Genomic DNA, 16563 nt, shown 5'->3' on the forward strand with positions numbered 1-16563 from the left:
TCGATTTACAACTACGTGCTGTATAACGCGGTATATATGTTGCATGAGATGATTTATTTTATAGAAAATTAACTTACCTTAATTTTAATTAATTAATGTGAAAGGATATTATATAGAAACATGCACATGGGTCCCTCAAATTTGTTCCCTTTTACCATGTCTTATTTCACATTCATTTTCAAACAGGTAGATATCAATAAATACCAAAAACAACTAATAAAATAATCACAAATATTATCAAACTCTCTGTTATAGGCTTCTTCTGTACTGCAACCAAAACCATAGTTCCTTGTCGCCCACGTTTCTTTCATCACCTTCATAACAAATTCTCTATTTAAGCTCTCCATTTTGCCTTTGCTTTACTTTCTTTTAAATCTTCTAATCTCTTCATTTACATATTTTAAAATAACTGCTCCTGCTATTATTTTTTTAGGTTAAGTTTTTCTTGATTGTGTTTCTTGATAATTATATTCTATGGAAGAAGCTATTGTGCTGAACAAAGCTGAAGATCTTATCGATCTACCGCCCGGTTTTCGATTCCACCCGACTGATGAGGAAATTATAAGCTATTATCTAGCGGAGAAGGTGATGAACAGTGACTTCACTGCTTCTGCTATTGGTGAAGTTGATCTTAATAAGTGTGAGCCGTGGGATTTGCCAAGTAAGTCTTATTTTTTTGACATTTTCTTTCATTTCTTGCTGATTAAGTCTTCTTTTTTCATAGCTCTTTCATTTCTTGGTGATTTTATGTTATTTTCTTGTGATTTTCTTGAAGTTAATTCTTGATCTTGGTGGTTTTATGTCATTTCTTTCATTTCTTGAAGTTTATTCTTGATCTTGTGATTTTAGGTTAAATTCTTTAATTCTTGGTGATTTTCTTGAAATTGATTCTTGATCTTGGTTCGATGCAGAAAAAGCAAAGATGGGAGAAAAAGAATGGTATTTTTTCTGTCAACGAGACAGAAAATATCCAACTGGTATGAGAACTAATAGAGCTACCTCCGCTGGATACTGGAAAGCTACTGGAAAAGATAAAGAAATTTATAAGGGCAAAAATTGTTTGGTTGGAATGAAAAAAACTCTTGTTTTCTATAGAGGAAGAGCTCCTAAAGGAGAAAAAACTAATTGGGTTATGCACGAATATCGTCTCGAGGGCAAATTTTCTTACTACAATCTTCCTAAAACCGCAAGGGTACGTATTGATAACGTAGTGATAACATTTTTTGAGACTTTATAATTCTTAAGATTCTTTTGAATCATTTAACTTTTTGATGTTGGTAGTGAGTTATTTTCATGGGTATATATGATCTTTTTCTTTTTTGCTTTATTGATAATTAGTTTGCTTTTGTGTAAAAGAAGATTATTCTATTATTATGATGACTTATTGTATTATTGGTATATTAATTTGCAGGATGAATGGGTTGTAAGCAGAATTTTCCACAAGAGTGTTGGGATCAAGAGAAGTTCAATTCAAGATCTTTTGAGAATGAACTCATTTGGTGAAGATTTCTTGGATTTTAATTCTTCACTTCCACCACTTATGGATCCTAATAATAACTCAGCCCGACCAAGCTCGTCGAACTTGAATGAGATCGAAAACGATGAGTTCAAATCGGCAAGGCAATTTGATGCGAATTCAAATTACTTTACTCAATTTTCTACTTCTAACAATAATCAAAATTATGTTCATCAGCCTTCAAATTTCAGTTTCTACCCTCAAATTCCAAATTTCACCTTCCAAACTGCACCGAACCCTAGCTTTGGTGCAAATGATCAAACCCTACTAAGAGTACTAGCAGGCAATAGTAACAATCAATTCCAATGCAAGAATGAACCGTTTTCGTCGAACCATTCTGTGGCGACTCGGTCACAAGATACCGGACTCAGCACGGACATGAACACGGCTGCAGAGATTTCATCAAAGCAAGACAAGAACAAGGTGTTTGATGATATTGATCAAGATTTGAGTTTGTGGGATTTCTAGAGCTATGAAATTATTATACTGTTATTAGGAACATATACTATACAAATATCATGATTTGAAACAGTCTCCACTAGGTAATTAAGTTAATTTGATTTGAATAGTTGTTAATTAAATTATGAGTTGGTTTTAGAAATTAATTAATACTTTTGTATAGCTTATTTGTTTATTTATAGGTTTATATGAATTCATGGTGTCCATAACCTTTACAGAGTTCAATTTATGTGATAGATACAAAGAGGATAGATACCATGAACATACTATATATTTGTACATTTATTCTTTTATATTAGTGCATTTTATTCTTTCGGTTTTCTTTTATTCTTTTTCTTTTTTTAGTATCATTCTTCAATTTAATTATTCCAACTCAATTTCATATTTTGCTATATGCTTGATAATTTCTTAATTTTCTTGCTTAATGCATGCACTAAAACAGCAAATATTTGCAGAAAATGAGTTGCTGAGTTGCACCTCTTTAATGGAGATATACATCAATAATAATTAATGACATGGCATAAATTAAATTCAAAGTTCATTTGAGCTGGACATGGAGACAAGTGGGATTATAAACTTGAATCAGTGACATGTAACCAAGAATCACGTGAATCAATTCCTGAATCTACGCAATATATGCCTCTACACAGATTATAATTAATTATTAACATGAAGAATTAATCTTAATTAGGTTGTTTCTTGGATAATGAAACTCAATCATTGTAGCTAATTAGTATCACATGATCACACGGCTTGCTTCAACACTACATATATGTTGCAAACATATACGAAAACGATAAACGAAAAAGAAAACGATATTTTAATAAAAATAAATTATAATCTAGAGTTTTAAAACCGAAATATAGGCATCGACAAGTTTTCCGTGTATATCCATTTAAAAGCTAATTATCTAGTGGGAGAAAATAGAAAGAAAGAGTTAAAGTAAAGAGTTTGAATGAGTTATTGTACAATTATAGAAAGTTTGATTTGATGAAATGGAAATTGCAAAAAGAATGCTAGAATAATAAATTTATCTTACTTTCTATTCAAAGCAAAGCTTTTAGAATTTGGGCACAAGACTTGCAGGGAAGTTAACCTCTTTTTTTGGTTACAAGTGAGAAAATGAAATTTAATTTAATAGCAAGTTTTTTATTCTAAGTAATTATTATGGAAGCAACACATACAATAGCAAACAAAGAAATAAATAAAAGCATATCTTTTTTATCAATAAAAAGAAAACAAACGAAAAAAGCTTATTTGTTGCATCAAAACATGGAGACAACAACCAATTAAAATCATACACCACGTTTTTTCAGCATTCTAATTAATTCAAAAAGAACATATCTTCTAATTTTTGCATAGCTGTATCCTTATTATAAGCTTTGGTCATCTTATTGTCATCTCTTTATTTCAGATTAAATATTTTTACGGTTATCCGATTACAATATCTTTATAAAATGGTTATCGAATTATTAAAAAAAACTATAAAACAGTTATCATACTATATTTTTTTAACAAAACGGTAACCGAAATATAAAAAATTACAAAGCAATTATGGGATTATAGTTTTTTTACAAAACAATTACCGACTTGCTGATGTAGACACCAACTTGCTGATGTGGACGATGTAAAGAAGTAAAACCTGGAAGCAAGCTGATAATTGTTTTATAAAAATATTATAGTTTAGTAACCGTTTTATAAAAAAAATTGTTTGATAATTATTTTTTAATTTTTTATAATTTGATAACCGTTTTATAAAAAATATTAATTAATTTGGTAATGTTTTATAATCCGGTAATTATTTATAAAAAGATTATTAGTTCGATAACCGCAAAAATATTTAACTCTATCAAATTAAGAACGGTGTTGTTGCCACTAGATTATGACTGTAAACATTTAAAAATTATTTTTGACTAAAAAGTTAAATTTTTGACTAAAAGGTTAGTCACAGAAAAATAAAATTTGTAAATATTGTTGTCTAGGGAGTTATTTTCAATGAGCTAGGTTTATTGAATTCGAATCATAACTTCTCACTTGTTTTTAACATTCAACTAATTGTGGAATATGCACTTCGTTTGTTGTTTAAATATCAGAATGGTAAAGAAAAAGAAAAATAAAATACAAATCTTATTATAATATACACATATGGCGTGCATATGGACTCATAATTCATTGTTGATTCTATAAAACATTCTTCTATGGTTAAATCCTTGTAGTATTAATTTCAAAGGTTCGTTCAGGTAGTTAAAAAAAATTGTTCATCTTGTTAATAAATTGATAAAATCTGAAATCAGTTTTCTTTTAAATTTTATAGAATTGGCGTTATAAAAATATTGTGTGTATTCATTTAAATATAATTCATATTTAATAATTCAAACATGGTCCGTTAGTGTTAAAGTTATAAACATGAATATGATACGTTTATTTATTAACACGACATGATTTCTTAACTCGTTTATTGATAAACATGTCGTGTACATCATAATTTACATGAAAGCTCGTTTAACCAATCTTAGTTAAATATATATAAATATTAATTAAATTAAATTAAATTTCTATAAATGTTATAATTTTAAGATAAAATCTCAGATATTTATTATATTGTGGTATATTCGAATTATATATAAGAAGTTAACCCGTTAAGACAATTAATAAAACATGTATGCGCATATCTTTTATGATTAGACGAGTTAAATTGATTAATCTATTTTATTTATTTATTTAATTAATTTTAAATATATTGATCCTTTTATTACTTGAACCTTTATAAACTCAATTCATATCCATTTAGTTTTGTGTCGTCTCTTTTAAACGAGTTGTGTCGAAAATTGTCAGTCTAAATATATCGAGGTAAGCAATGTCATTTGAACGTAGAAATAAAAAATTATATACTATTATATAAAAAAATAGGCCTAATGGTAAAAAAAACTCAAACCTTTACGACTTGTTGCAATTATATGCGAACCTTTTATTTTTTACAATAATATCCAAATTGCATTTTTTTGTTGCAATAATATCCAAATTGCATTTTTTGTAGCAATAATAGTCAAATTGATGGCTAAACTTGTTGTTTTTAATTAAGATATTAGGCTATTATTATGTTTTGATGTATAATAATATAGTAAAAGTCCCAAAAAATGACAAAAAAACTCAAAAAAAATCACTTAAAAAGTACAATTTGGATATTATTGCAACAAAATAATGCAATTTGGATATTATTGCAAAATTAAAAGGTTTGGATATAATTGCAACAAGTCGTAAAGGTTTGGGTTTTTTTTGCCATTAAGCCAAAAAAATATTTTTGTATCAAAAATTTATATATTGTTACATCACTATAGGTAATTAACAAGAATAGGTGCATTTCATTTGGAAAGTAATGATGCAAATGGAGAAATCAAGAGGCAGGTGAATGATGTAGTCATGATGTGAACAAATTCTATGTTAAACCTAAACACAAGTATAAATGTTGTTATCATCCAGAAGAACTGCCTTAGGAAATTAATGATGGGAAAATTACACATAAAATTGACTTTTTTTAATCACTCTATTAAACCTAATCTCTTATCATCAGTTAATCATCACCTGCCCTTGACAAATTATAAGAGTTGTAACATCTCGGTTAAGTATAGTTTAGGTACAATTTCAGTTGTCATTAACACATATAATCCCTTAATTATATGTGAACTTGTAAAACTATATTACTAAAAATCCACATGTTATTTTCAGTTGTCATTAACACATATAATCCCTTAATTATATGTGAAAGCTCGCAACAAAAGAATTTTTCAGTCAAAGAACACGGACATCCTTGCAATCGTTCAATGGAGTTTCACAAGGGCGGTTTTCTTTTTCAAATGTAATGATGTTAGATTTCCCTATTCTAGCATGGATTTATTTCGAAATCCAGATTGTATTGTTTTGAACAATTCTTTGGTTCCTCCTAATTCAGAGACGTAGCCTTTAATGTGCATTTTGCCGTTAATTGTGCGTAATCTCTCGAGTTAGTTGTTTGCCACATCTTGTGGCTTTTTTAATACAATTTCATTCATCAAAAAAAAATTATATGTGAACTTGTAAAACTATATTACTAAAAATCCACATGTTATTTTGATATCATTTAAATAGGAAATTGAATTCGAATCTTGCGAATTAAAAAATATGTTGGAAGTGTTTTACATCATCGCGAATGATCCACTCGACTCTTGTACCCAAAAAAATTAAATAATTAATTAATCGCCTCTTATTTAATTTCTATATATGCATTTCTTGTAGAACTAATGAAGATATATGTTGCTTGATTTTCTTTACCAGCTACCGCATTCTTAAGTACCACAAAAGGATATTGATAAATAGCAAAACTATGATGAAATACATTGAAAAGGAAGCATAGAAATCGATAAATTTGTGTTTGGTTTAAGTAGTGAGACAAATTTAAATGCGTTTTGGACAATTTTTTAGTAAAAAAATAATAATATATAGATTGACTTTATTACGTGATCGTCATCCGTGAATGAAATCGATAAAACTATAGCATCAATAATAAAAAATTCTAATCAATTATGGTTAGAAAATTCTAAAATTTTAATTATTTATTTAATTCGAATCATACTCCCCTCACTTGTTTTTAACATTCAACTAATTATGGAAAATCATAAGCACTTCAATTATTGTTTAAAGGCTGAATAATTAAAAAGGGTCAAACCTTTAGAAGAAGTTTTTCAAAAGTACAAACCATTTAATTTCATTCGATTTGTCATGAAACGCATGATTTCGTTTTAATTTTATCCAATTCTCATTTCAATTGATTTTGTTTATATGGCTGTCACACAATGTGTCACCATAACAATTATTAGGTTAAAGTGCAAATAAATTTTTAATGTTTAAAATATTTACCAATTTTATATTTATAATTTTTTTAACACATTTCACCCTCTTCTCCGTTTAAATATCGATAATTAAATAATATTTGAAATTAAAATATTTATTAAAATAAATTAAAACTCAATTAAACTAATCGAAACTTAATTAAACACTTCGAACTCCTGATTAAAACAACCGAACTAATTTAAAATATCAAAATTTTATGCTGTAGTTTTTTTTATTATTATTTTTTAAAAAACGGAGGAGCAGCTACTCTTCCTCACTGAGGAGGAGCATCAGCTCCTCGCCTGAGGAGTTGCTGCTCCTCGTTGAGTCTCTAGTATATATTATAATTAACAGTTTGATATCTCTCGTTTTAAAAGTCTACTTAATGTTCCCTCAGTTTTAATTCTGCCAACTGATAGACTCTTCTATTAATTTGGGAGATCAAATCGTTTAACAGAATTGAAACTGAGGTATCAAATTGTTTAAAATGAGATATCAAATCGTTTAATAAAATTAAAAATGAGGGAATAAATTGTTCACGAAATTAAAAATAGAGTATTAAATCGTTTGAAAGTAAGTATCAAAATTAATGGAGAAGTCTAATAGTTAACGAAATTGAAAGTAACCATTGATTAGAATTTTTAAAAAATATCAAATTATTAATTATAGTATACTTCAAAAATCTCAACGTGATTTGCTCTTTCTGTAAACTATACTGCCTTACATATCGTTTTTCTTCGTTAGAAATGCAAATTTAACACTTATTTTTTTAGTGTTTTATTCATGTAATTGAATGTTGTAATAAATTATTTGTAAATTATGAATTCAATAGTTAAATACATAAGTATTTGATTTAAAACATATAATTTTTCCAAATTATCTTGTATAATGTATTATGGGAATTTTTTTAAAATACGCCATTTTTAATTTAATTTTGAAAAAATATTCTAATTTTTATTTTTATTTACTTACTGTCTTATTTGAATTTTTTTGTCCATATTCTTTAAATTTATAAAAATATTTACTTTTACTTATTTTTTAAAAACTATTTAAGTGACGACCGTCGCCATTTCGCTGCCGTCTGTAGCCACTTATCACCGATTTTCCAATTTTTTATTCTTTTAGGTATTTTTGAAATTCTAAATCTATTAGGGCCACATATCGGCCCAGTCCAGATCAGCAATTAGCCCAAAGTGTCTGCAAAAAACCGCCGGCCGGCCCGTATTTTATGTGCCCCCAAGAAACAGTTTCCCGGCGAGAAAATGGAAGCGCAAACAGGAGCAGAATCAACGGCGGCGCGTTATACCCTTCTGATACGACACTTACCTGAAGCGATTCCACATGACACTTTATCCCGTCTCTTCTCTCACTACGGCGCCGCTTCTGTCCGTCCATGCGCTGCCGCCGGAAGGTCAATTCACCTCTTAAACTTTCTTTCATATTTTACACTTAATTCTAATGTAAATGCTAAATCTGTTTGCTTTTCTTAGTTTAATTCATAATTTTGTTTAATTTGTTGCTAATGCAGACTTAGAAACTGTGCATTTGTTGATTTCAATAGTGAATCTCTAGCTTATCAAGCACAGTGTCAATTAAATGGGTAACAAAAATTAGAACCCTAACTTTTTTTTTTGTTTCTCGAATGATAAGCTATTGAAATTTCATAATTATTGAAGTTGATATCAGGTTGAGGTTTCTTGGTAAGGTGTTAAAAGTTGAGAAAGCTGATAATAATAAGCCAAGTGAGGATAGCAAGAATGTACATAAACAATGTGAAGCTCAACTGCCAGCTTCTTTAGTGAAAAAGGATGCTTCTGCCGCGGCGAGAGATAGTGGTGGCGGTGCTAAGTCCGCACCTGCAAGTGAACCCATTGCGCCAAAGCTTGGTGTTGACTACCCGTTTCCTCCTCACTTGGAGTATGTATTTCCTGCTAATATTTTTTAAAACTTTTTTGTGCTGTCATATGCTCGTATGGCGAACTAGTTTCAGCACTAAGTTATTTTGTATAAGTTATGGGATACTTGGGTGGTGATCTGAATTGCAAATCCTCTTTTCAAATGATAGTGTTTGCATGAATAGATAAAAGAGAAAGAGGTTCCGATTTGAAGATATTTAAATTTGATTCTATGCTTAGCTTACCAGGGATAATAGGTTAACAGATTATTGGTGCCTCTCTCTCCTGGAGCATCGAGTTTTCAGTAAAAGCTGTAAAAAGAACTACTCTCTGTGATTGGAACATGCTTCCACTTCAGATTCCATAATACGTTTTAGCCAAGTCATCAATTAAAGAGCATCAAAATTGTCCTAATTATCTTTAGTATGGCTTTAGAAAGTAAGATTGGACTAAACATAGTTTATTTTTCGACAGATATGCCTATCCTCCTCCGGATGGAAACATTTTGACCAACATTGTAAATGCTCTTATTGCTGTTCCTCGGTTTTATACACAGGTTGAGTCCTTTTCTATTATTGAGAAAAATGTACTTAATTTTCTTCTTTCTTCTCCAAAGTTAAATTCAGTTATTGATTCTAGTCTAGACAGACGCGAGGATGCTAGAATCATAGTATAAATAAACTTTTTTCTCAATTGTTAGGTGTTGCATTTGATGAACAAAATGAATATTCCAGCTCCATTTCGGATGGCGCTGCCAACTCCACCACTGCCACCTTCAGCACCTGCACCCCCACCCCCGCCTCTCCCTACTGTATCAGCAAAGCCTCCATTGGAAGATCTATCCAGTAGTGAGTCAGAAATGGAGTCTTCTGATGAGGTATATCGATGCTTCTAATTTTTTGAATTTCTCAAGATGCATATCATATGTGCATGTTTATGCTATGTGTGAAGTCTACATGCTTAATGGATGAAAAGTTTGGGCTATAGTTAGCTGGAAGCATGTTGCATTATTGTGTGCTACTGACTAAAATATGAATGAAACATTCTTTTATTGTCTTTGCACTTTGTCTATAAATGCAAGCTTCTTTTTTTTCAATGTGTGTAAAAGTTTTCAACTTGTATTATTTCCTGTTATAGCAATTTTTCTCTTTCCAGAAAATTCCTAAAGGTGTCTGTTTAATCACCATATATGATTCCAAGCGAATGTGACTCATTATCCTGTAAATGTTTTCAGGATATTGATGCCAAAACCTCTCCTCATTCAAGAGCAATTAGATCTAGAAGAAAACGTGTAAAACGAGAAGTAATAGTAGGCCCTGGAGTGGATAAAAATGTGGTTCATGAGGCTGTTGGAGTGAAACCTTCCTCCCTGGTTCCAAAAGAAATCCCTGTTATAAAAAAGAAAAACTCGGTGTTGCAGGTCGTATTTTCTCTAGTAGAATTTATTAAGTTCTATTTTTCAAAGTAGATTTCTCATGTATTTCTTCTGTTTCATTACAGATCAAAATTGCTCCAAAAGTTAATCAGATTGAACAAACAGATGATAGCATCATGAAAGAGTCTGAGGAACAAGATGAAGGAGGTTCAAATCATCAACCTTATGCAACTCCAGAAGATCTACAGAGTAACAAGTTTGCTCCGGAAGAAATTCTATCGTTACCTAAGTTTAAGGTAGTAAAGTTGGAAATTTAAAGTGATTCATATTCCACCATGAGCATAATGATTGTATAATTTAGCGACTTTTTAATAATTTTAAGATTAAATGGATGTTAACTTATTTATATTTGTATCCACTTTTACTTTTCGAGTGTTGGTTCTGACAGCATTGTGAAATTAAATCTGCAGAACTATATAGTTGGGACTCCAGCATCTGTGCTGTACGTAAAGAACTTGAGCAAGGATGTGGTTGCCGATGACTTTTTCTACATATTTGGTGAGCTGTCAAATATTTAGCTGATTTTATCTTGTAGCAGTCTCCTAGGTACTTTTACAAGCTACTAGAGAGGCTCATATCATAAAATAGTTATTCTTCAGTTTCAGTTTATTTGAATGTAGTCATAATGCTATTGTTGGTTACTTTTGCTATTGGCTGATTCATTATAGGGTCGTTGTTTGGAAGCATTGATGCTGCTAAAGGTGGCCTTAATGTGAAGTTAATGCAGGTAAGATCTATGACTAGAGTCTACCTTTTGAAAACTATACATATCTTATAAAGTTTCAGGAGCAAAGAAGCAATATTTGGTCGTATCAGCCAATAGTTCATTCACACTATGGCGCTTGAAAGTAGATTGGTGTGCTTTTTGTTCAGCATTGATCACATATTATTTATGTCAAAGAGGGACATATCATCATAATGTTTGAGAGGCTAGTCAATGCAGCAGATTGAATTTGATACTTAATACGAATGATCTCGACACCTTATAAACGGTCCTTCGAAAATAATCCAACATCCGTGAAACCATTTATCATCCTCAACTGTAGAAATTCCAACAGAAATAAGGTGATTTTATTAAACTTATTAGTATGTTAATTCCTGGCTTTTTAGGAGGGTAGGATGAGGGGTCAAGCTTTTGTGACATTTCCGTCAGTGGAACTTGCGCATCAAGCACTGGTATGCATGTTGCAGATTCTCTGTTTTCTCACTTGTATACTGTTTTTTTTAACACCTACAGTATTTACCGTGTAAAAGTATGCATGAAGAGCCATACAGCTGAAAACAGCGCTTCTCTCATTCCAATGTGATTCTTTTTAAATGTGGTCCGTGTTTGCAGAATCTAGTGAATGGATATATATTCAAAGACAAGCCAATGATCATACAGTTTGGCAGGAATCCTTCAGCTAGCAATGCAAATTAGATAAGATTCGACATACTCCAAGGGAGCTGCTTATACAGATGGTATAGTATTGTCCAAAGCTGATACGGATGGCTCATTTCAGATTACTAATTAGTTCTTAAAGACCTGATTTCTCCAGATGGAGACAAACAAATTCAGCAACCCTGTATAGTTGATGCAATTGTGTTGGCTATATGGGAGCCCGGATCATTGAATTAAGCTCATGATGACCACACAAAGGAAGAACATGAAGCTGCCGCAAAGCCGATGCACCAAGTAGCATTCCCTCAAGTCAGTTGATGAACTATTGCTACCGGAGCATAAGCAATTCAGTGTGTGTTGGCCTCGTGTCAGTACCAAATGCTATAAAAATTAGGTGCAAATTCTTATATACCAAGGAAAACAATTTTTATGTGGTGCAATTTTGCTAAAACCCTTTTGCTTATTAAGAGAGATGGAAACACTTCATTACAAATCTTAATACTATCATTTTTTCATTTTTTTGTACTTATACTATGTCCTATAACTTATTCAAAAAAAAAAAACCGTGTCCTATAACTGAGATGGAATGAAAACGGACGGTTGAGACCTCCCTCCAGAATTTCCAGAATCCAATTCCTATATCAAACAACGGCTTAATTATTTAAAAACCACTCACCTTGAACTTTTTTTTCGTTTATACCCTGATCTAGGAAAAAATTCATTTATACCCTGACGTATGTATTTATGTTTCACCTCTACCCCGAGGCACTAAATTAACCTCTTTTCATTAAGAAAAAAATTTAAAATAGTTCTTCATTTTTAACCTAAGTTAATTAGAGTTTAATTAGAAATGAATTTTTCTCTAAATGAAGAACTATTTTAAACTTTTTAGCCTATATGTATAATGTAGTCATGATGTCGAAGTTTCCGTGCTTCTTAGCCTATATCAAACAACTGATATTACAATACATAGAAACCACATTACCTGCCACAGACTGATTAGTAGCTTGATAATTATGTTTAGGTTTAAAGCTCTCAACTTTCTCCACCTCACAAACAAAACTAAACTAAAACCCAAATCAAACCTTCTAATTCATAGCTTTAATACATTAATTTCCGCAATTAAACAAGAAGAAGAAAAAGCAAAGCACTTGCTTTCTCTATCACTCGAAAATTCAACAATTCACCAATCTACCCAACAAATTCACTCACATTTACTCACCAATGGCTTGTTTATCAATTCCATGCTTCTTTTTAACATTTTACTCAGATGCTATTCTCTAACTACATCTCCTCACTTAGCTTTCTTGCTATACAATCAACTCCAACTACTTTATTTTCACTCCCCATTGTTATCACCCTTTGTATTTGATAGCTTTACTTACACCTTTCTTTTGAATGCATGTGCTAATGCTTTTTGTCCGAGAGTAGGGTCTCAGTTACACAGTCTCATTATCAAAGTGGGGTTTCGATCCCATATTTATGTGCATACTGCTCTTGTAAACATGTATGTTTCTAGTGGAATTTTGTGTAATGCACGTCTTGCGTTTGATGAAATGCCTGAGAGAAATTCTGTTACGTGGAACGTGATGATTACTGGGTTGGTTAAGTTGGGTGAGCTTGAATTTGCAGTTTCTCTCTTTGATGAGATGCCGGAGAAAAATGTTGTATCTTGGACTGGGATTATTGATGGGTATGTGAGGATGGAGAAATATGGTGAAAGTTTAGGTTTGTTTCGGAGAATGGTTTCGTTGGAAGGTATTAGACCGAGTGAAATAACAATTCTTGCTATTTTACCAGCCATTTCAAATATGCGGGAATTGAAGAATTGTGGATTGATTCATGGTTATGTGGAGAAGAGGGGATTTAATAAATCGGATATACGTGTTGCTAATTCGATTATTGATACTTATGCAAAATGTGGTTGCATAGAAAGTGCCTCGAGGTTTTTTGAGGAGATTTCGGCAGAGAGGAAGAATTTGGTATCTTGGACGTCGATCATTTCTGGGTTTGCTATGTATGGAATGGGAAATGAAGCAGTAGAGATTTTCGAGAGGATGGAGAAAACAGGCGTAAAGCCTAATCGAGTGACGTTCTTGAGTGTTTTGAATGCCTGTAGCCATGGAGGTTTAGTAGAAGAGGGGTACATGCTGTTTGAGAAGATGGTGAATGAGTATAGTATATTGCCGGATATTAAGCATTATGGGTGTTTGATTGACATGCTGGGACGGACAGGGAGGTTGGAAGAAGCAGAGAAATTGGCTTTGAGAATTCCTAGTGAAATTGCTAATGTTGTGATATGGAGGACTCTTTTGGGTGCGTGTAGCTTTCATGGTGATATTGAGATGGGCGAGAGGGTGACGAGGATGATAATGGAGATGGAAAGAGGATATGGAGGGGATTACGTGCTCATGCACAACATTTTTTCTGGTGCTGGGAGGTTTAAGGATGCTGAAAGGTTGAGAATTTTGATGGATGAGAGAAATGCTTTTAAACTTTCGGGCCATAGTTCAGTCTGACTCATTGCAAATGGTAGTTCCAGCTTAAAACGATACCCTGCGGGGGCATAGAAAGAGCTGAAAGCTAGACATTGGCACCTGATTATAACTGATGGAGACTCTTGAAATTGACATCCGGCTAACAGACATACTCTATAAGGTAATTGTACTTAAACTAGCATTTTATTTATGTTCCACTGACAAAAACTTGTCGAGTTTTACATTATGGCATTTCACTTCTATTTTCGGAAATGCTTATGAAACTATGGAACTTTATATTTGTACCTTAAATATTTGTTTCCGTGCCATAGTGTAGCAGACATGCAACAAGCAAAATAGAAATTATAGAAAATGATCCGGAAGCAAATCTTGCATCAAAGAATTTCACACTTGGAAGAAAGAAAGGCTTCAGAGTTCAGACAACATTCAGGGAATTGTACATAAATCACCATAGTAAACAAATATGCAAGATGAGGCTGCAAATCATCAAGGACGTGCATGTTCATTTTATGTACGGTAAGAAGATGCCCGTGGTAAGACATGTATGTTTCTCCTTTTGTTCTTAGTTTCTTCTCCCATGTACAAACTCACCAATGTGTCGGTATATTTCCTACTCTAATACACCTAAATGTTGCCTGATACCTACCCAGCCAATGTATGAGCTGAACTTACCAATGTGGTATTTTTCATGAAACTGAAAAAGAATGCATAACATGCGATTCTATATTAAGATGTTCGATATCTTTTGTCCTTGATGAAAATTGTTGATGTCAACTCGAATAGCCGAACCATTCTGCTGCTAGCTATCTAATGCCAAATCGCCAAAATTACCGCTATGCCGAAAAGTAGCATGAGTGCAATGTCTCCTCCTGGCAGAATGGATGACCTGAGCTTCTTTTTGGATTGCTGTACATATGCCATTAAAGGAGGAAGTATCCCAAACAAGAAACAATTTGCATAAACTCCTGCAAAATCAAGGGCTCTTGAGAATGTTGCGCGAAATAAGGATCCTACGAGAACAGAAACACCGAGTACCATCACAGTTAAAATTTTGTGACGGAATGAGTTAGACTCCTTCGCGTTTAATTGCATTGTATCTTCCACAGCAGCAAAATACTTAGATTTATCAAACAGACCTTCCCCTGCTTTTCCATAGTTACTCCCCCCAGAAAAAGTTACTAATCCAACTCTTCCATCACTATCCCCTATCTGAAGCATTTGATACCGAGAGCTCATCTGTTCTTCAGAATTCATTTTCGTAAACACCAAATCAAATGCATCAAGAACCTGTTTCGGGAAGCTAACAGCATATCCGATCAAGCTAGTAGCCAGAGCAGAGAATGCAAAACCCTGAACAGCAGATAATGCAGAAGGATTGACAGAAAGCAGAAGCGCGATAGGATCATCAGAGTTGGCAGTTCCATTACACCCAGCAAGCCCCAACACAATCAAATTCCATGACAAAACCATAATCAAAGGGACACAACCACCAATCAAAATCGCTTTTCTAGCCTCGGATACATCATCCCCAGCAAGCTTACATATAAAAGGGGTAATAACATGAAATCCTAATGTAAGAACAGTAACTGGTATAGCAGGCAAGATAGCTGAAATCCCCCATGAAGAATGAGCAAAAGAGTTCAACACATTAGCTCTTGCCACAGATAAACCAATACCCACCAATCCAATAATGGAAAACAGCATGAAAACGCATAGTACTCGATTCGCATTATCGATGATCTCGAACGGAAAACACGCAATAATCATTCCCACAGTAAGAGGAAACAATGCATTAGCTAATAAACCATTCAACCTAGGAAACAACTGAGATACAATTGAACCAATGCCTGAAACACAAGCAACTAACAAAGAAAAACTCAAGCTAGCATAAACAACACCAACTAAAACACCAAAATAACCCCCTAATGACTGTGTCGCAAGGCCAGTAAAACTCACCTCCTCCACTCCATCTTCCTCCATGGCAGCAAAACTAAGCTCTGCCACAAGTAAAACAGAAGAAATAACATACACCCAACAGAGAACAATAGCTAGGGTTGATGGAAATGAGCCTGATTTAATGGTAGCAGCAGGCAAACCAAGCATTCCAGGCCCTACTGCAGTTCCAATAATCAAACTAACCGCACCCCAGAAATTGTTTTTACCATTTTTTTCTTCTTGCATTAGGGTTTTATTTGTTGAAACATTATCATGTAGAGAGCAGCATGGAGTCAGAACTAACCGAGGGGTTAGATTGTGGAATCTTGGTGTAATGTGGGACATGGGGAGTTTAATTTGATTGGTGTGACTGTGAGGTGAATGACTGAATCTTGGAAGTGTGAATGAGTAGGGTTTGGTTTGGCAGTGAAAATGATGAAGAATCATTTTGAAGAATCTTTGAAAACAGAATCTGGTTCCTGGTTAGTGTCAGATGTAGAACTGGGACCAGGGACATTAAGTCACTGTGTAATAAACTTAGATCTTTTCTTCTACGTCGGTATGATATTTGTTGGTAT

At 32.7% G+C, this 16563-nt stretch overlaps 4 protein-coding genes across 6 annotated transcripts; 3 read left to right on the forward strand and 1 right to left on the reverse strand.

Moving 5' to 3' along the window:
- Positions 1-239: 239 nt before the first annotated feature.
- LOC126673768 (NAC domain-containing protein 87) lies at positions 240-2295 on the forward strand. The gene is made up of 3 exons (XM_050368027.2): positions 240-661; positions 912-1192; positions 1412-2295. The coding sequence occupies exons 1-3, from the start codon at positions 475-477 to the stop codon at positions 1982-1984; spliced, it is 1041 nt and encodes a 346-aa protein (XP_050223984.1). The 5' UTR covers positions 240-474; the 3' UTR covers positions 1985-2295.
- A 5762-nt stretch (positions 2296-8057) lies between these two features.
- LOC126673767 (U11/U12 small nuclear ribonucleoprotein 65 kDa protein) lies at positions 8058-12077 on the forward strand. 2 transcript variants are annotated; one of them, XM_050368024.2, is made up of 11 exons: positions 8058-8252; positions 8370-8441; positions 8528-8758; positions 9211-9292; positions 9437-9613; positions 9971-10156; positions 10237-10407; positions 10582-10669; positions 10840-10898; positions 11282-11347; positions 11508-12077. In XM_050368024.2, exons 1-11 carry the CDS (start codon positions 8104-8106, stop codon positions 11589-11591), a joined length of 1365 nt encoding a protein of 454 aa, XP_050223981.1. In that variant the 5' UTR covers positions 8058-8103; the 3' UTR covers positions 11592-12077. The 2 variants fall into 2 exon arrangements, with proteins under 2 accessions (XP_050223981.1, XP_050223982.1); XM_050368025.2 differs by having other exon boundaries at positions 8207-8252; positions 8518-8758.
- Positions 12078-12454: 377 nt separating this feature from the next.
- On the forward strand, positions 12455-14725 carry LOC126674249 (pentatricopeptide repeat-containing protein At1g09220, mitochondrial). Of its 2 annotated transcripts, none has more exons than XM_050368665.2 (2): positions 12455-14210; positions 14362-14725. In XM_050368665.2, exon 1 carries the CDS (start codon positions 12569-12571, stop codon positions 14069-14071), a length of 1503 nt encoding a protein of 500 aa, XP_050224622.1. In that variant the 5' UTR covers positions 12455-12568; the 3' UTR covers positions 14072-14210; positions 14362-14725. The 2 variants fall into 2 exon arrangements, with proteins under 2 accessions (XP_050224622.1, XP_050224623.1); XM_050368666.2 differs by having other exon boundaries at positions 14367-14725.
- On the reverse strand, positions 14420-16500 carry LOC126674248 (uncharacterized). Its single transcript, XM_050368664.2, has one exon. The coding sequence runs from the start codon at positions 16430-16432 to the stop codon at positions 14858-14860; it is 1575 nt and encodes a 524-aa protein (XP_050224621.1). The 5' UTR covers positions 16433-16500; the 3' UTR covers positions 14420-14857.
- Positions 16501-16563: the final 63 nt, after the last annotated feature.

The sequence above is a fragment of the Mercurialis annua genome, linkage group LG3 (genome assembly GCF_937616625.2).
Source record: "Mercurialis annua linkage group LG3, ddMerAnnu1.2, whole genome shotgun sequence".
NCBI classification, from domain to species: Eukaryota; Viridiplantae; Streptophyta; class Magnoliopsida; order Malpighiales; family Euphorbiaceae; genus Mercurialis; species Mercurialis annua.

Excerpts from the sequence above, each read along its gene's own strand:
- LOC126673768 (XM_050368027.2), top strand. The coding sequence starts at position 475 with ATGGAAGAAGCTATTGTGCTGAACAAAGCTGAAGATCTTATCGATCTA. Across the intron at positions 662-911 it reads TGAGCCGTGGGATTTGCCAA|AAAAAGCAAAGATGGGAGAA; the intron begins GTAAGTCTTATT and ends GGTTCGATGCAG. Across the intron at positions 1,193-1,411 it reads ATCTTCCTAAAACCGCAAGG|GATGAATGGGTTGTAAGCAG; the intron begins GTACGTATTGAT and ends ATTAATTTGCAG.
- LOC126673767 (XM_050368024.2), top strand. The coding sequence starts at position 8,104 with ATGGAAGCGCAAACAGGAGCAGAATCAACGGCGGCGCGTTATACCCTT. Across the intron at positions 8,759-9,210 it reads CCGTTTCCTCCTCACTTGGA|ATATGCCTATCCTCCTCCGG; the intron begins GTATGTATTTCC and ends ATTTTTCGACAG. Across the intron at positions 10,899-11,281 it reads TTAATGTGAAGTTAATGCAG|GAGGGTAGGATGAGGGGTCA; the intron begins GTAAGATCTATG and ends CTGGCTTTTTAG.
- LOC126674249 (XM_050368665.2), top strand. The coding sequence starts at position 12,569 with ATGTTTAGGTTTAAAGCTCTCAACTTTCTCCACCTCACAAACAAAACT.
- LOC126674248 (XM_050368664.2), bottom strand. The coding sequence starts at position 16,432 with ATGATTCTTCATCATTTTCACTGCCAAACCAAACCCTACTCATTCACA.